This window comes from Plasmodium coatneyi, chromosome 3, assembly GCF_001680005.1.
Source record: "Plasmodium coatneyi strain Hackeri chromosome 3, complete sequence".
NCBI lineage: Eukaryota > Apicomplexa > Aconoidasida > Haemosporida > Plasmodiidae > Plasmodium > Plasmodium coatneyi.
The window spans coordinates 108,810-128,958 of NC_033558.1; the positions used below are offsets into that span (position 1 = coordinate 108,810).

A 20,149-nucleotide genomic window follows, 5' to 3' on the forward strand; every position below is an offset into this window, starting at 1 on the left:
ATTTTTTTTAAACGTTTCTTTGGCATTATGCACACAGGAACGTCTTTCCTATGTATATGCAGACACATATGCACAGACATTATTACCTCTTTTTTTTAACTTAAAAAAAGAGTAAAAAAAAAAAAGGTTTTAACAAAGCATTCCGTTGTGCTGGTATACAAAGGGTATTGGAACTACCCTGGGAATCACTTCACACAGGCTTAATCTGAAAAAGGGGAAAAACACGTACGTCAGTTTTAACCATGAGACGGGGCTATACAAATTTGCGATAAATCCCATTTGGGGGGAAGCGTTCAACCGAATAAGGGTTCCTCCAACATATACACATTATATAATTGTTGCCCCTTTTTGCTCACTACTTACCCTAAAGTGCAAGCAAATGAGAGAGAACACGAAACATTTCAAGTCCTGCACGAGGTAGTAGAACACTCTGAGACCCTCTGGGTCATCACACTGTTTCAGATCAGAAAGAGATCCAATTTTAGATGTCGTAAAATAATATTCATTCCCATCTAAGAAAATTTCTAGTTCTTGTTTTCCTACTTTGTCCGGGGCAGGCCATAACTTATCGCTTTCTTTGCAAATTTCTGATTCTTCAATTATGCGTTTTAGCTCATTCAGCACGGACTTGCTCACGTAGGCTGAAAAAAGGGAATCAATGATGGGGATATAAGCAGTGGTAATTAATATAAAACGAGGTCTCTCCTACTTACTTGCCGACTTCAGGATTGGTATAAACACAGGTGAACCGTCCATACACAATTTAATACACACATGACGCCACCCATACACCTGTGCATTCTCGCTTACCCTCCTTCCTAATAATTTTGTCATTTTTATAATTGGAGTTGTTGGCATATCTTAATCTCCCCTTGGAGTTGAATTCAAACTCGAGGAACTCATGGCCGAATTTCCCTTCATGCCCAACACTGCAAAAAATGGAATTTAACATACGGGGAAGAGCGATGTGGTGATAGGACCCCATATGGTGATAGAGCAGGGAAAATCCACCCACCTGTGCAGGCATCTACACATGTTTACGTCACCGTGTTGATCGCCTTGCAGCGAACACGACGTATGAGTCAACCTTGCCGCACAATACGATGAACCCCACAGTAGTAGGAAACACTTCTTATAAGCTGTGAGAACGGCCCTTTTTTACTTACTAGTATCTAAAGGAAAATCTATCTCTCTTGGACATCTCCCCTGCGATAAGGTTTTTCTCTGTCGGCTATTTGTTGCAAATGCATATATATCACACTTATGGGTGTTCATATGTTCATTTAAAAAATATCGCGCTGAGAATAGGAGGGAAGGCTGACTTTCTTTAATGACACTTTTTAAAAGCATCCGTTGGAAGCAATTTTTTTTGTTTCCTTTTCTGTAGCCTTTTTTTTAATTCGCATAGCTTTCGCTATTTTTAAGTTGTCACGTTAAGGACGCAAAAAAAAAAAAAAAAAAAAAAAAAAAAAATTACAATGTTGCCTACAAAAAATTGGCACGGAAAAAAAACAATGCCGTGGAGAACGAAGTGCACCTCTGCTTCTTCAATTACGCAGGCACTTCGCAAAATGGCAAAAGTGACAAACAAGTAAAGCTAACAAATGCGAGCGGCTCTGTTTAAAAAAAATGCCTGGCCCACTCTTCACGATGAGAATATAAACAAAATGGCGGGTGAATATGCGCTCCCCACATTACAAACCCTTTTGGTTCATACACCTTTTAGAGATACTTTTCTACTAGCAACTTGACCCGCGGGAAAAGGTACCTCTCTTCCTTTTGTGCCATTTCGTTCAGTGTACACCTCAGTCGTTCATTCAGTTTTTGCAGGCTCCTTTTTGCTGCTGCACGTGGGGGTTCTGCCATCATATCTGGGCCATCTGGATTATCTGCCTGATCTGCTTTATCTGCTTCATCTGTCGTTGCGCCCCAAGAGGGTGTCATTTCCATCGTCTTCGCGACCTCCTCCATGATGCAGTACGCGCACAGAAGGGTATCTATTAAGAACTGCACGAGGAAAAAAAAAAAAGTAGCAACATCGAATGGGGCGGTTTTGCTAGGTAAAATGAGCAGTCACAGGATTACCATGCCAATCACACCACATATGGAGAATGCACACACATGTAGAGCAAACAGAAGCAACAATTCGCCCCACGCATAAGGGACATAAATAAAGGCGCTCTAACGGGCCCGCCAACCGTTATGTTCATTTGCGTAGGACGCCCTCTCTTCCACTCACCGATATGGAGTAGTAACTACGCTGGCAGAAGGGACCATCAGACAAACTCCCAATTCTTTGAATCAAACATGACACGAAATGATGGAAAAAAAAGAAAAAATTTAAATCGTAAAGGTACTCATTCAAATAGATGCAATCCGAATTGTTAACCAACCGAGCATACAAAATGTTTCTGTTAAGTGACATTTTAAAAATGGTAATTGTCAACAATTTGATGATACCCCTTACGGGTAGATCTACTATGCTGCTCAAACTAACGATGGTTATGCTGCTCTCAATTTTGGTGAGCATTTTTTGAAATTCTATGTGGGTGCTCAGATTATATTCCAAGTTCATACTTTCCATTTGTTGAAGGTCCTCATTCACACTGCATGTGTATATAATACCCTGCTCAAATAGGACGTCAAAAAATCTACAGGCCATTTGGCAGTGCGGCATTACATATGCGAACTTATCCAATTGGGATTCTTCTTCTTTGTTGCCATTTTTGGAAAGGGCCTCCTTCACGAATGTTACAAAAGTAGACACGTCAACCGTCACACCTGCGTTGTGGTGGTAGTAGATATGCTCCTTTCCAACCGCTTCATCAGCTTGTAAATCCGATTCGTCTTCCTTGGCAACCGCCAAAACGTCAGTAACTTCTCTTCCCATGCGATCCTTCCCGTTGTCGATTGCTCCTCCCTCCGGTTGGAAACTTCCCCTCCTCTTAAACAACAAGCAGGGGAACAAATTAAAAGATGCGAAATAAAACAGAAAAGCCACTTTAACCAGTACAAACAATCTATCACAACCGTTTGGATTCCCTCCCATTGGGAGACTAGTCAAACCCACTCGCTCCATTACCCCAAATAAGTAGTCCATTATGAAAAGGGAGTTATTCAAATTCTTCCCCTTCCTCTCCATCCATATGTTAACATTCGAAATGATGAATGCCATTCGTTTTATAATAAAAATGAGGTTGGCATATTTCTCTCCACCTGAGAAGTGCCCATCCGTTGTTGTGTGTCCATCTCCGTCTGAACAGTTCACATGCAGAACCGTGTATATGTCATTTCGGACAATAAAATTCCACTCGGATAGGCTCATCTTGAGAAAAAAAAGTAAAAAATCTTCCCTGTATAGATAATCCTTGTTTATCCTAAATGTGCACTTTTCTTCGCATAAAAGGAGAGGAGTCCCCCCATCTGGACTGACCTCCCCATCTCCCTGGAGACCCTTCTCAGGGGATAGACCAACCAGAGGGAACCCCCCACCATGAATGTTTGCTACGCACGTGTAGTCATTCCAAAGGGGGGTGCGAAAAACCCGGTCCAGAAGAACCATGGCTTCCTCCTCCCCCAGGGCGAAGCGCGTGCTACTCCTCCCCTCCTCAAATTTTAAAATCAAAAAATAAATAAAAAGGAGTAACTTTCTATTCCTATTTTGGAACACAAAATACAGGTTAGAAATTATCTCAAAGGACTGGATGACGTGTCTATTTTTTCCTAAAAAGTGATCAATCAGTATCTCTCCCTTATCCTTCATCACGTCATCCAAGTGGCTCCTTACATCGAGGCGAAGCAGCTCTTCCATTTCCAGCCTGGTGCCAATGCAATGGTTAAAATCGACGTACGCCTTCTTCACCTTGCGCTTATTTACACTTAAGAAGGAAAGGAAAAAAAGGCAGTTATTCACAAAAAGGGCGCTATCACACCTGTACAAAATGGGAAATAATTTCCCAACAAAACAATCAAAAGTCTGTCTCGTAACTATGTTGATTGTACTTCCTCCATTCTGCACAAACGAAATCGCTTCCATTGTTCTAATCCTTTCCTCATCATTAAACGTTTCGAAAAACGTGTCGAAAAAGTTATTATTTATGAAGCACTCACAGTCTGCTAAAAGTACCATCACGAATGGGGTGGTTAAGAATGCAAATGATGACATCCTGTTTTGGGATCCTCCCTCATCCGAATGATCAGTACTCCTCCACTGGTTGTTACTCCGTTGTGTATTTTGATGTTGTGTAGTGGAGGGTCTTCCCCCCACAGGTGCTCCCACATAATCTGTTTGATTCACCCCCCCATTTGCCTGCTGCGCGATGATAATTACAAAGTAGCAAAAGTGATCCATCTGGTCGATACTACTTTGCGAAAAGTTGCTCAAATATTTTAAGACGAGTCCACATAGAACTCTGATCTCTCCACGATCCTCATATGTTTGTACTTTTTTTTCCACCAATTTAATTATCCTTTCGGCATGGCTATAAGCAATATTACTGTTGTTGCTTTTGTCCTTCTGGTCGGTGTTCTTCCCGCTTGTTTTTCCCTCACGGGATGCTCCATCCTGCAACAGCGATTTTTTATCCTTTCGGTGAATAAACATTTCGTACAGGCAGACTAACAGGTGAAAGTACTTCATTGCGTACTTTTCCACCTTTTTGTGTGTCCCCTTCTTCCTCTTCCCATCGGAGAATTTGTTGACCACATGGGTGTTTACCTCCGTGTGACCTTCCCCTTCACTGTGATGAAAGGAATCTCCCCTTTTTACATCCCCCTCTGGGGTATCTCCACTTCTCTGCTGATCAACATTTTCTACGGTAAAAAAGTCACATCGTAGTAAGGCGTAAAAGTAAATGGAGAGGCAATACTTTACTAACCCTACGTAGTTCATTGGAACCTTCCTATTGGCGTCCTCAAAGTGGTTCGCCTCTTTCCCACACAGTGATAAAACTAATAGGACAAAGTAGAAAATCATTTTTAACACTTTTTTGGAGCTACTTAACTCAGCTGCATGCTCGTTAATCACCCCCATTGCTCTGTTTAAAAAATTGTTAACTAGGATCATCATTTCTTGTTTCAAAATTGTTTTTTTTTTCTTCTTTATCATAAAAGTTATTACTTTTAAAATTTGCGTGTACAGGTGAATCAAATCTACGCTCATCGAATTGTATACCACTTCATCCATAAAGTTGTGCAGACATTGCAGTAGTTTTGTGAAAATCTCCATTTTTGTTCCCACCTGGATTTTCGTCTTTTTCTCCTTCTTCAGCAGGAAGGGGTCGTTGCAGCTGTTTCGCTTGTTCGTGCGGGTTATGAATTCGTAGCAGTTGTCCGGGTGTCCCGTTGATTGGTCATCTGGGACCTGTCCATGGGGAGGACCCTCCTCCTCTGCTATGTCATTGTGTGTCTCCTCCATGGAAGCATCTCTTCCTTGCTGCTTCACCCCACTGGGGAATTTACTTCCCCCCCGTTTGAATCTCCCTTTATGCTTGAACAACAGGAAGAAGTATTTCACCGTTGTGACCTGCTTCTCTATCGGCAGAGAAACGAAGCATCCCAAAATGTTGCTCAAAAATTCATAGAAAAACTTATGGCAGTAGTGAATCTTCGTAAAGAAAAAGCTATGACACAGCTCCAGGTTTAACACCTTCAAAGAAACCCTTCCCATCTTCAGCGAATGAAACAAGCAAGTTTTTATCTTCCCATGGAAGACGTCAAAATCGATATGGCTATTCACCAAATGGTAAAATATTTTGGAAGAATAATTACGCACATTTTCATCGTCATCTATAATACCCTTTCCGTAAATTTCCAAAATTTTCTGCACATGATTTGCAATTAAATTTTTGTTTTTTCTTATGGCTTTAACTAGCTTGGCATAATTCAGCTGTCGTATTTTATTCGATGCATGATCTGTTTTGGCGAATATGGACAGATCGAATTCGCTTTCGGAATCTTTCCTAATTATTTGCTCCTTAATTTTTGTCCTTTTTAAACATTTTGCATAATCTATTTTGGTTTCCTTCTCCTTTTCCCTCTTCTTCTTGTCACTTTTAAGTTTTAGGACACCCATTTTGTTGCATCACTTGTTGACAGTGTATATGCTGGGGGTAGGGTTAATGCTATACGGATAGGGTTACGGGGAGGCCTATATTGTTGAAGCTGCGCGCCTACACTAGTAGGGTAAGGCGGGTGGTCTTCCCATCAAGGGGGTTCACTAACTATCAGAATGTTTGTCAAAATGGGGGGAAACGAACATTGCCCCCTGGAAAACTTAACAAAGGTAGGTTTCTCAAAAGAAAAAAAAACACTCCTTCCTCACGACAACAGTTTGCGGGTACCCCAAATGACCCCACAAGCTGCTTTCCCAATTCGGCTATCTACGTAACAACCTTTAGGATAACATTTCTTCGTACCAAATTTACTAGAAGAATAATTGAAGACCCCTCTTCACCACGAACGATGATGACTAAGTGGGACATTCCCCCGCGGAAAATTGCAACTCATAACCTTCACGTGGGGCCAAAAATGAAAACCATCCAACCTTCCCAAATCGGGAAAAGTATATAGAAAAAGGGCAACCAAAAAATTAAAAAGAATAATTCCAATTTATTTGAACAAAAAAGAATTCCTTGTCACCACTTCCTTGTTTATGTTGTAAGGAATACAAAAAAAAAAAAAAAATTGCCCCGCATGTACAGCCAAAAAAAAATGTTCCCCGAAATGTTAGCTGACACATTTAAAAAAAAAAAAAAAAAAAAAAGGCACGAAAAAAAGGCAACAAAAAAAAGGCAGCGAAAAGGGAAACAAATATTGCACATGAAAAAGGGGGTTTATTACCACTCGGTGAAAATACATTATTTAAATATTTTCCCATGGGAGGTGATATTTTACAATTTTCTTAACATTAACTGATGATACCATATTTTCCCACACTTGGTATGCGCTTTTATTAGGAAAACAACCAAATGGGGAAAGGGTGAAACGAAACCGAATCGAGGAGATACCATTTTAAAACTTCCAAAGTTGGAACACCTTCAACTTAAGGAAAAAAACGGAGAAAGATACCAAGACGTTATGCATGTAAACGTGGCATATTGTCACACGCACATGTGTATACGCGTTCGTACGTACAACGTGCGTCATGCTTACTATCGGTGGCGTTGACCGGATAATTCGCCAAGCCGCTAGGTCACATTTTCGAACCATTTTTTTTCTCTCTCCATGCTGTATTTGAGAAGGCATTGGAGTGAATTTTAAAATGGACTCGGTTGCGTAGCCAGCTAGCCACCGTTCTTCTATTCTGCTATTTCGTTATTTCGCTATTCCTTTTAGCCACATACCCGCTTGACCTCCTCGACGGGCGCACCGTGCTAACATTTGCACACACATATATTCATTGGAACCCGCCCCTAGTCCACGAAGCAACAAATGGGAATCAACAACCTGCTGCCGTTCCTAAAACCGATCGCCAGGAGCACACACATAAGCAAATACAAAAATGAAGTGGTCGGCGTGGACATCATGTGCTGGATCCACAGGGGTCTCGTCAGTTGTGCATACGACGTAATCATAAATAACTACAACGACAGCTACTTAAACTTCATCGAAAAAATGCTGGAATGTATATACCAGTACAACATAAAGGTAATCTTCGTTTTCGACGGAGAGGAATTACCAGAAAAAAAAGCAGAAAATGTAATAAGAAATGAAAGGAGAGAAAAGGCAAAGAAGGAAGCACAAGAAATTATAAAATCTGTTGCAGACCCAAGATCAGACGTGATGGTCAGGAGAAAATGCACACAAGCTTTAAGTGTTTCCAAAGATATTATAGACACTGTGATCCACTTTTGTAAAACAAAAAATATAGATTATATTATTTCTCCTTTTGAAGCTGACGCTCAGTTGTCCTACCTTTGCAGGATGGGATATATTTCTTGCGCCATAAGTGAAGACAGTGACTTGCTAGTGTATGGCTGCCCTCGCGTCTTGTACAAACTGAAAAGCACTGGAGAGTGCGATGAAATATGCTTAATGCCCATTGATGATCTGATCGATATAAACGTGATTAACAAAATTAGGAACCCTCTCTCTAATTCCTTTAACGAGTTTTACATGACCCCCATGAAGGAGGGTCGGGGGGATGCAGAGGAGGGGCAATCAGATTGGGAAGAGAATAACGTATCCGATTTGGATGAGTATAACCTTGGCGCGATAAATAGGAACCCTGAGCAGAATGAAAAAAGTTACGACAAAACGATGAAGGAGTACCTGGACCAATTCCACTGGCCAAAGGAATTAGACCAACTGAAGCATTTCAGTATAGACATGTTCCTGGCCATGTGTATCCTAAGTGGCTGTGACTACACAAGCGATTTCCACATCACAGGAATGGGAATAAAAACTGCATTCAGTTTAACCAGTAAGTACAAAACTATAGAAGAGATTTTCTCATTCCTCATTTCGCACCAAACATGGAAGCGTAAAATACCGCCCACTTTAAACACCCTAGAAAAGCTGCTCGGTAAATATGAGGAAATTAAAAATGCCTTCTTAAATCACCAAGTGTATGATTTTATTTTGTGCGAGAAAATCCCCATTAACCAGTCCTTCAATAGTGCACTAGAGAAAAAGGAAAATAAACTCCTTATCAATAAAATACGGGACTTTTCCCTCATATATGACAATAACAAGAGGAAGGGAAATTGCCTGAACGTATACTCGGAGGAGCTATCCAGCTATTCCGGCGGGGAGAGGAGTACCTTACTTGCTAATCGGAGCGGCAGTTCGGAGGGATTCACCAGAAGCAGTACAAGAGATGAGGAGAAGTTAGATACTGCGAAGCAACACCACCCCGAGGACATGCTCAATGGAAGAAATGCTTCTCCAGAAGCGGCAACCGAGAGATCCCCAGTTCCACCAAAAGAAATTGCCACAAAGGAACATCCCCACCTAGACAAACCGAACAGTTTCGAAAACATTTTTAAAAATTTAACTTCCGAATGTTTAGAATATTTGGAGATATCCCCCGAACTGTTCAGGAATTGTCACCAAGGGAAGAATTATCTGAAGGAGGGGGAGGAAAAACACCCTCTTGGAAGGGACTATGCGGGGAGCGCTCAAGAGGGTTCCCACGTGTCAAACGGTAGAACAAGTTCCTGGCAAAACGGTAATAAAAACTACGTACCATGCCACCTAGGAGGGAACCGCCCAAATGCAACAACCAAACAAGAACCGCCCGAAGGAGACACGTATAACACATCACCCTTACCCCCGAGAGGAACCACTCAGACGCCCAATTTGTGGACCCCCATGGAGTGCACCAAATTGAACCTATTTTGTGATTCCCCCAGGAGTAACGGCTGCATGTACGGAAGGGAATACACGAAGTACGAGGATGAGGCAGAAGTGCTGAGAGATCGAAGCGATTCAAGAGATACAATTGAGCCCATGGACCCCCCCGAGTGCAACTCCACAAATAATCTACCCGAAGAAAAGGAGAAAACAAAATTGGACAAGCGGAAGGGGAACCACGCAGACTCCCTTAACGTTAAGAAAATGAAAAGGAGCGCCGTAGCACCCTCGCACACAGATGACCATATGTGGAAAAACCTGTTGGACGAGAAGGAAACCGATTGCAGTAAAGACTCGGGGCAAAATCATCATGACGAGATTCTAGAAAACATAAATTGCATATCGCAGTCAGGTGGGAACAGTCAAGGGGTGACTTTCCTCAAAGGAGCCACCATGCACGGAATTGACCTAAACATTCAGGAAGATGCAACAAAGGGGAAACCACAAAAGGAGCAGAAAGAAGAACAGGATGAAGATGCACACGAAGGAAAAGTGACCAACCCCAGTGGAGGAACAAACAGAAAGAAAAGCGCAAGAGCTATGTACCAAAATATGAAGAGCAACTTCCTTCTATTCAAAACGTTTGTCGAGGACACAAGGAAGCAGACGGGATCTTCATCACCAGAACTGAAACGTAACTCCACGGAAGATAAGGTGGAATGTGCACACGTGAAGGAGATTCAAGGGATGCATAAGATCGAGCGACCTGATGAAGAAGGAGGGAGTTTCGTGGAAACGGACATTTCGGACCAGAAGGACAAAATGGGAAACGGCGCTCAGGAAAAACCATTCAGCAAACAAACCTCCGAACACACCAGCGGCGTGAAAGACGAAATAAACAAAACGAACTTCAAATCGGAAAGGAGCGAACACCCCTCAGAGGTTTCCTCCCCACTGAGAAGTAAACCCTCCGAGGTGATCGAAAATCACAGGAACCAATTGCGAATAACCAACTTTTTCAAAAAGTCGGAACGAGAAACCCCAAACTTGGACGGTAACAAGTGGGGTAATAATAACGTCTTTCCGTTGAAGCGATCCACAAATGGTTACTCCACTGGCAATGGAATGGACTGCCTTCCAATGAACAGCTCGCAACCAGCGAATAAAGAACACCAAGGGGGGGAGCATTCCTACGTGGGTCAAGAGATCCATGACCAAGACACGCATGACGAATATGTTTTCCTGAAAAATCTGTACAACCGCGGATTGATAACAGATGCAAACAGAAAGGAGTCCCCAAAGTGGGTCGCCAAAGGTAGCCACACCTGGGACGATCGTGTGAGCACAGGGGATAGCGCCGATCAGGCCAAGGTTCGCCAGAGTTATCCCCAAAATGATCGCCCTAACAGTCACCCTTACGACCACCCTAATGATCGCCCTAACAGTCACCCTTATGACCACCATGATTGGCCCCTCCTGGGAGACACTCCCCAGGCTGAACACCCAGTCGAGAAAAAGGAAAAGCAAAAAGAAATTAACCTGGAGTACATCCTGCAGAACCTGAACTACAACTACCACCCCCGCAGCCACAAAATCAACACCTTTGACTACTTCAAGGAGAAGGAAAACGTGCCCCCCCCCAACCCCTACGTGGACAACAATTTGTGAGCGGGTCCTGGTTGGCCGCGCTGCACATTGGATGTATACCCGCATGTATCCATTTATCTGTGTGTGTACATTTTTTTTTTCCTTCTCTGTAACACAAAAGATGCTCTTGCGTGTTATCTACAGTTCTACGTGCCAAGCTTACCCAAATGATGACTGCACAAAGTGTGGTTCCTCCTTCTGTTTTTTTTTTTTGTTTTATTTTAAAGCAAACGTACCAAAACTTCCTCCTTAAAAACGAAACCCTAAATGCTGAATCATTTTTACAAAGTGGAGAGCATAAAAGCCAACAAATGAGCCAAAATAACAAAAGGGCGAAGTTAACGGAAACAGTTATACTTGCGGTAATCGGACACGTGAAAAAAAGAAAAAAGGAAAACAAATCATCCTGATGGTAAATAATTAAAGTATCTGTCCGACGAGGAAAGCGCATAACAAAGCTATGCAGTTCACTTTTTTTTTTTTGCTCGCCTGAGCGTGCATCATATTCACGCCCTCATTCACAGTAGGCTCTAACCAACGGAAGCGTCAAGCAGGACGCGGAAACAAATTGGGCAACTCGTAACCATGCAGCAGGATACCGCACCCTGAACCCTCAAAATTGGGCAATAATTTTTTAAAAATGAACTTTTTTTTTAAGAAAGCATTAAACTAAAATTTCAGCATTACACGTTCCTCCTCAAATTTTAAAATGTGTTCCACTATGCTGCGCGAATTGACTTCGATTTTGACGTCGCCTTCTTTTTTTTGTAGATCCGCTAATCCGACAGGCATATTCGTCCACACGGGTTGGTGTCCACCCCAAGGGCAACTGCTCGAACAAAAAGGAGGCGGCCACTTCTTAAGAGGAAATTACTTCTTCCCCATTTCACCTCCGTGCACCCGCACCGTACACCCCTCCTGCACATAAGCGTCCACCTCTCTGTATCACCCTGAATTGACTAATTTCGTTTCTATTCACATCTTGGAAGCGCATTTGAGGGGGAGTCCAAACGGCTCTTCCATCCTCCCCATGGGGGAGAAACTCATCCTCCGTACTTCTTTCCCCATAGGCAAAGCCACTCCTAACAACAAACTTACCAGAATGCAACCCCTTCCCACCGTAAGGCACATTTTGTCTCTTCCCATTTAGTATGGATTTACTCCTGTAAGGTATCACGCTGTTCAGGTGATTCACTTGGAACCCTTCCCCATGCGTTCCATGCTTCTTTGCATAATGGCTGTTCCTCATCTTTTCTCCTTCCTGAATGGCATACCCACCATAATTGCTGCTACTTCCATTCGGGGCAAACAAATTGGCCTTGTGCATTTTCCTACTTTGACAATACCCATCATGCATCGAGTTACCCTTCAGAGGTAGATCCCCATGGTGGTGAAGTCCATGCAGAAAATATTTTTCTCTAAACTTATTTTCACTGTATCTTTCCCTACTTAATTTTTCCTTCCCTATTTGATGTGATTCCCTTCCTCCATCGGCCCTGTTTGGATTATTTCTCCGATGTTGTAACACTGCGCTAGTGTGCCCTTCCCAATTGGCCGCATTCCGATGCGTGCCCAATACTACACAATTACTGATTTCCCCACTTTTGGACGTCTTCCTTTCTAACCCTACATGGTGTGCACTTCCGTAAGGATCTACAGTGTTTACACTAGCCAGATGGTGCTGCCTGTTGTTCGTATGTTTATCCAACCAGGCAGCCTTATCATTAGCATTCTCATAAGTAGATGGAACGATCGCTTTATTCCCCCTTATGTATATTAAACGCCCATTTAGGTTCACCTGCTGAGCCCCCGCAGAGTGCTTCTTCCGCCATTGTAGTTCCTCCCCATTTGGAAGGTACACCGCCCTGCCGATGGGGTTATCCCCATCCATGCGGTGCTCCTCCACATGGTGATTCTTCAAACTGTGCAAGTTACTTACCAGGTCACCTCCATGATGCTTCGCACCGCTAAATTGGCTGCGCAGTAAGAATCTCCCCTTTTTCTCTCGATAAGACGCCTTTATCATGTCTTGAATATTATACGTACTGCTGATCATGCTATCCAAATTAGACCCCATTACTGCACCTTGGGCGTTCTCATATGTGTGCCTCTCCTGCCTTGACTTACCATTTGTTCCGTTAAATGGTGCACCACTCCTCCTGACCTCGATAGGAGTAATCTGTTCGTCATCCCCAAACAGATCAGCCCTCTTCATGTTAACTGCCTTCCTCTCCACATCATGCAAACTTCTCCCGCTTCGTGCCAATGGGGTGGTGCTATGACCACTAGTTGGGGCGGCAGTCCCATTTACGTATCCAACACTACCCTTCCCTCTGTCTGCATCCCCGAGAGAGTGACTCAAACAGAAAACGTTCCTAGAATCCCTTTTTTGTGACTCAGCCAGTATCCTCTCATAGCGGTTTTTTAACGTGTCTAGCTTTTTTCTGTTTTCCTCCAGAGCGCTCATATCGCTGTCGCGCTTAGAATGGAACTTATCCTCCTCATTGGTACTGTCCACCACGCTTCTACCCCCGCATCCACCTTCAACTCCTTCCTTTTCCTTTCCCAATTTTGTTTCCAATTTGTTCTCAAATTTCAGCCAATTCTCCTCAACTTGGGAAGTCAATGATTTTTTAACATTTTTCTCCACCCCGTTGGGTACGGCCAAATCGGTGTTCCCTTTTGCACCCCCTCCTACTGTGTGCCCCTCCATGATGTATTTCTTCACGTCCTTCATCTTGTCAAACTCTATATAGTAGGAAAACTTGCCCTTGCTGTTTTGGCCTATAATTGTTTTATTTTTCCAATTGCTAAAGCAGCAGTTCTCACTGACCGATCTGCCCCTGTCACTTATATGACCATATCCTTCCGGCACTCCTTCATCTGCGCAAGCTTCTCTTTTTCTCACCTCGCTGAAGCTCTTTTCACCCTTCGAACGTGGCGTGTCCTTATTTTCCACCCCACTCGTAACCTCATTGCAATTCCTCACTACCTTAGAATTGGGCAAAATGTTTATCCTATTTATTACCATATTGTTTATCCCTACATTGTTAACATAGTGGTGCTTCATCTTTGAGTCACCTAACCGGAGTAGATGCCCTAGGTCGGATCCAATGGCTGGGCTTCCCCGTTCACCATTGCTACGCCCCTTTGCTGATACTGTTTCATTAGAGGAAGACTTTTTGCCAAATTGGTTACTTTCACTGGAGAAAATTGACTTCACTTGCCGGTCAGCTTCTCCCTTTGTATGATCTCCCTTCTTTTTTGAGCAGTTGCTTGCATAAATTGGAGTCATATCAGCTCTTCCATTTGAATGTCCAATTTTTCCGCCGTGTGCACTACTATTATGTCCACCTCTTTCCCAGATGGACGTCCCGATGACACCACCGGAAGGAGCCAAATTAGATCCATTACGCACCTCCATCGAGTTAGCCGATTTGCGAGAATTTACCAACTGGGCATACCTTTCCCTTCGGTAGTAATCCCCCCTCCCATTTGTCTTCAAACCAGCACCTTCATCATTGCTACAGGTGTTACAGCGACGTCCCTTCTTCTGCATTGTGGCGCACTTACCGATATTTTCTTTCCTCCTGTTTAGTTCAGACCCATTTTCCGCCTTCTGTTCCTCCGCTCTACGTTTGAAGATACCGCTAGTGCCTTTTCTCTTGTTAATATGCATCGCAAAATTTAGGAAAAATGGCTTCTTTCCTGCCTTTCGGTGGCTCCTATGTGGGTTCCCCTCGTTCCTGCTCGCGCTAATGAGCTTTGCCTTCTTCGAAATTGTACCCCTCTTTGGGGCATTCCATGTAGACACTGCTCCCTCCGCTGAGACCAAAGCGCCATCATTTTTGTCCACCCCCGATTTTTTTAACTTCTTAACATTTGCACTCAGCGCAGCTACTTCTATCACTTTCTCATGTGCGCCGTTTAATTTCTTGTCACTGCAGGGTATAAGCGTTGTCTTGTCCTTTCCATCTTCCCCTTTCGCAGCACTAACATTTGTATCCTCTTTTTCCCCCAATTTGGCATCAACCCAACTGGCAGGTCCCTCCTTTGCCGTGGCTCTCTTCTTGCACGTTTCTTCCGAAGTGAATCTCTTACTATCTTCACGAGGAGGGAATATTTCGAGACTTTTTTTTTCCCCTTTCATCATTTCCCCGTTTGGATATGCCTCCTCAGTGTCGGAGCCTTCTTTCTCATAATCCCCATCCACGTTGGACAACCTGCCTACATCCTCTTCGGCGTATTCTCCCCCTTCTGCGTATTCTTCTGCGTAATTTGCTGCATCCTCTTCTTCTTCACCCTCGCCATCATTGCTTGCCCCGCCGAACAGGTCCTCGTCACTGTCGACCTCATACTCTATGGTGTGCGTTTCGATGAAGTTCATTACGTTCTTCTTGTTCACACTCCCATTGCTGTGGAACCAAGGGTTCCTCTTGCTAGGCACTCCGTTTAGCGGTGCTAGAGGTGTTACGGGCGGATCCCTTACCTTCCTAATGCTACCCTTGTTCAAATTCCACTGATACAGTAATGAGTTAAAGGACTTCCGTTCGTACTCGTTGTAGATGCTTTCTATTCCAGCGTAGGTAGTTTCATTCTCATTCGGCTCCACTTTATTAGCATCACCTTGGTTGGATTCTTCTTCTTCGGTGCTTGCCCTCTGCGTGGTGGCATCTGGAATGCTCCTACCCCCCCAACCGACGGACGGATTCTTCCCGGGGAGGACCTCTCCACTATCACCGCTAGACCCCCCAATGTCGGACTCGCCCCGATCCGATAAATTGCCAAAATAGAACTCCTTCATCTTCCGTAGCCTCTTCCTACTTTCATACTTATTCGTAATGTACTGAAAAAAGACAAACTTCCTCAAAAAGTACAACTCCTTTTGCAGTTTTCGTATGTCCTCCTCATACACATAGGCATTATTACCCCTGCTCTCGACCTGTATCTTCTTTGCCCTCGAAACAAGCTTCAACGATGAGAGCGTATCACGGACATTTCTCACGCATGAAGATATGGTGCATATAAAAACAGTTTTGCTGGACCCTCCCAAAGAATCCTGCAGAAGTCTCGTCAAAATGGAGTTTCTGTAACTGATGTTTTTATTCCCCTTCGACAACTCGTTGATGCACAGCGACAGGGCAGATAAACTCCTATTGATAGAACAGACTTCTGTGGTGTATAGCTTTTCATTAGACGCCGCATACTTCTCATTTCCAGCCAAGTCAATTAGCAACAAATTTCCTGACTTAAAACACTCAGGCTTTGAATGGTTAACATATCGTAACTCTACTTTAAATATCGAATGGGATCTTGTTGACATTTCATTCGTTTTTGTGATTCTACATGCTCGGTTACTTGTTCCATCTATAAGAAGCTCTATCAGCTCTTCGCAGCTGGCTACCTCCACGGTTAGCAAACCAGAGACAAACGTAGCGTTGTTATAAAGCTTAGACTTTTGAGTGCTTAAATAGGGCTGCGGTTCCGTGCACGGATTTAACAGGTCAAATATTCTATCGTTATATAGTTGCATGTAAGAGGCGTACACCTTCACGTTTTTAAATACCTCCTTCGTTTTCTCCGCGTAGGTCTCCCGGACCCCGCTGAAGTTACCGCTGAAGTTACCGCTTCGACCGCCACGTAGAGGACCGCTCTCCTTACTGCTCCCCTTGGGGGCCCTCTCCCCATGGTGCGCCTCCGTCTCGCCGCCAACCCCCCTATGCAGGGATAATCTCCTCATTATTTCCTCACACGCCCTGGGAATCATACCCTTCCTGTCTGAATTTAAAATCAACCGAATTTCGTCCTGCAAATCCTTCACATTAGACTTATACTCCATTCGATACTCGGAAAACGTTTTGCAGTGTTCATACTTCCCATAATAGCTGCTCTCACTCAGGCACTCCGCATTCAACTTGTGATAGGATCTAGCATTCATGGATCCGTTTGGCGCCATATTTGTGGAGCCGTTCACTATACTATTCACTACACTATTCCCGGTGCTGTTCGCAGAAGTGTTTCCCCCGTTACACTGTGCGCTGGACGACGAATCGTACATTTTCTTATAACTGCAATAGTTTCCATTCACAAGGGGCATCACCCTCGGGGGGAAGTTAAAGATCGGCTGCGAGCAGGACCTCTTTCTCTCGTACAAAAAGTTGTTACTGCTGCTGTTACTGTTGCTGTTTCCGTTGCCACTAGTATTACCGCCACCACCAGCAACACCATTTGGAAGCCTCAAACTGTTCGTATTGAGTAACAACTCAATCGGCTGCATGCGCCTTCCGGACTGGCGGATTTTTCTCTTCTTCCCCTTAATTAGCTCCATGACGTCTGGACCAATCATGGTGTAAGTTTTCCCTGTCCCCGTGTGGCCATGCGCAAACACAGTTGCATTCTTAAAATGAAAAACAGAGTCTATGCAAAAACAAATGCTCTTCCATATATCCGATTGCGTGCTTCCTTCATTGAAAATTCTATCCACGACAAATTCACACTTCTTGTTTTCACTATGCACTCCGTAATTAATTAATATTTTGTTTAATCCTCTTTGCGTGATTACACTTTCCAGATTGTTCCCCACAGAATCCAGCGGCTTAATTCTAATGCATGTCTTTATTTGCGACTTGTTCCAGTTCATGTCTAGATTATTGCCAGAGCTATCCTCATACCTTTCTGATACGTTGTCGACATTCTTATCATTTTCCTCTAACAAAACTGAATCGTTTTGCTGAATCTTGAGAAGATTGCCTTCCTCCAGTTCCCCCTTCTTGTCATTTTCACTTTTGTTCGTTTGGCATGTGACTACCTCGTTCATTGTACACATATTCACTTCTTTCATTTCCAATGCGTTATGGATAATCATATCATCTGTGCTGGATTCGAGTTCTCTACTTTGTTCGCCACCCTCTTTGCAAGCTCTTTTGCGAAAGTTAACGTAGCTTTTCCCTTCCCCTTCGGCGCAGGAATTGCTAGACCCAAAGGAACACTCCGTCGCGTTTTCCTCATCGTTATTATCCACATTTAGAGTGCTCTGCTTAGATAACTCCTTATATTTATTTCTCTCGCACGAGTGGTCATTATCGCTGTTGTATTCCACCGTTACGCTCTTGTTAAACATTTTGTCGGGTACGTCAACGAAGGGGTTCTTCAAGCGACTCGAGCTACCGTCTCTGTTGCCACTGCGGCTGCTACTTCTACTGCTGTTCCTACTACTACTGCTACTACCACTTTTTTTAAGAGGCCCTGCGCCCTTGATTGCCAAAACTTCTGAGGGAGCCCCCGACGTGCACACACTTTCACAGTTCAGCGCTTCATTGTTCTCGTCCATTATAAGGCTGTCCTTCATTTGCACTTGAGAAGCAGCACAGTTATATATGCGTCTACCCCCGTGGATTTTACTTTATATGATCGTGTGCTTATTGTCTGCTAAGGCAAATAGTTGTTCTTTTACTGTGTGTAAGAGCCCATGAATGAAGGTACGAGTAGGTATGCACACGTCTATATATACACACGTGTAGTGTTAAAACCTTGGGGGCACTAAAAACAGACTTCCAGGGGGAATATTTTTGTAGCACTAGAATAATTTCAAAATGGCGCTCACATTTTAATATCCTCAAATTTAAACACTTTCATGGTTGCAGTATGTTTCGTGCGTTGGTATGGGGGGAATTCAAAGAGAAACAAATTACAGGTGCCCCCAAAAATGTACGTACGTTTGTATATATACATAAGTACATAACAGCGGCAGTTAAATGTGGACGTAAAAACAGTTTGCCATATGGGTGTCCTGGAAGGGGGGCACGCACGGAAAAAAAAAAAAAAGAAAGGCTCCGTCTCAACACAGACACTGCAAATGTGTAAACTGGTTGTTTAGCTCCTCTTGTTTCTTTTTTTATTTTTTTAAAATTATTTTCACTTTTTTGGCTTTACGCGCAGCTCTTGCTAAAAATGCAGAAGCTTCGACAACGGTGTGTAGCGTAAAGGGGGAATTCTCTACAAAGCTAAATCAACGCAAAATGAAAATCCCCTCTTTTTTTTAACAAACTTGTGAAGCTATGTCGAGCAAACAATTTTCACAATCATCCGCTAGACATCGGTATGTTACCCCACGGACACGCGCTATTTTTGCTTTTTCAAGAATTAGAATTTAATTGGGAAATCATTCCTCGTTCAGGAAAACAAACAAAAGCAAAGCGAAGCGCATCGAAACAACGGAAAGAAACACGACGCAACGAAGAACAAAACGTGCGCGCCAAAATGGAAGGGGTAAACAAAAAAAAATGTCCACTGAGCGTGGAATAGTACAAAACATACAAATTGCAAAAGTGTTAATTACGCCCAAAACAAATAAGACGTTGTTTAATCTTAAGGAGGCAATTAAACCTTTTTATTCCCTGAGGAGTTCTCACACAACGCGTTATTGTTTTTCTTCCTCATAATTTTTACATACAAGTGCTATTTGCAATTTTTTTGCGTACGCGCTTGTTCTTGTTTCGGTCGTTTCGGACATTTTAGCTTTTTGGCCGTTTGGCTATTTGGCTGTTTTGGCTGTTTTGGCTGTTTTGGCTGTTTTGGCTGTCTAAGAATTTTTTTTTTTTTTTTTTTTTTTTTTTTCCGCACACCCCACGTAATTAGCTTTCTAAAGACGAAGAAATTTTATGAACGAGTCAAGCAATATTTACCATTTTAAAAAAAAAAAAAAAACTTTTCACTAGTAGCACAGTTGTAAAGCATTTTTTTCCTTCTTAAGCCACATCGCATACAAGTGTGTATCCACATGCGAAGAGCTGTAGAATAATGAAAAAATATCCCCTCATCATTTAAACCCGACCACAATGTTAATCCCGTCGTCTTTTTTCCTGAGATCGAGCGGTTCCAGCTTTACGGCTTGCAGAACATGTCTATGCCTTAAGGGTCTTGTCAAAAGGGAACTACAATCGAGCTGTACGTCCAGATCAAGAAAGACAGACACATGTGAAGAACGCTGAGCTTTTAAACAATGGGCTACATGGCTACACGGTTACATGTGTATATTGTCATTTTACAAAAAATGGAAAATATAATGAGTGAAGCAAATCGCCGAGTCGACAATTACAACAGTGCTACTTCAAAATGGTGATTTTTGCTAAGAACAAATTTTGTCATACACCCAAATTAATGTATCGCCAATTTTGTAATAAATTCCAAGTGGTGTGGAACCCCCATA

General features: G+C 43.0%; 3 protein-coding genes across 3 annotated transcripts; 1 reads left to right on the top strand and 2 right to left on the bottom strand.

Moving 5' to 3' along the window:
* Nucleotides 1-7: 7 nt before the first annotated feature.
* Nucleotides 8-6,073, bottom strand: PCOAH_00004130 (Uncharacterized protein; the record flags this gene model as incomplete). The annotated part of the gene is made up of 6 exons (XM_020057228.1): nt 8-205; nt 364-641; nt 811-929; nt 1,167-1,231; nt 1,753-2,007; nt 2,240-6,073. The coding sequence occupies 6 exons, from the start codon at nt 6,071-6,073 to the stop codon at nt 191-193; spliced, it is 4,566 nt and encodes a 1,521-aa protein (XP_019912943.1).
* A 1,358-nt stretch (nt 6,074-7,431) lies between these two features.
* On the top strand, nt 7,432-10,962 carry PCOAH_00004140 (Exonuclease I; the record flags this gene model as incomplete). The annotated part of the gene is made up of 1 exon (XM_020057229.1): nt 7,432-10,962. The coding sequence occupies one exon, from the start codon at nt 7,432-7,434 to the stop codon at nt 10,960-10,962; it is 3,531 nt and encodes a 1,176-aa protein (XP_019912907.1).
* Nucleotides 10,963-11,827: 865 nt separating this feature from the next.
* Nucleotides 11,828-18,289, bottom strand: PCOAH_00004150 (Uncharacterized protein; the record flags this gene model as incomplete). The annotated part of the gene is made up of 1 exon (XM_020057230.1): nt 11,828-18,289. The coding sequence occupies one exon, from the start codon at nt 18,287-18,289 to the stop codon at nt 11,828-11,830; it is 6,462 nt and encodes a 2,153-aa protein (XP_019912880.1).
* Between the last annotated feature and the right edge of the window lie 1,860 nt (nt 18,290-20,149).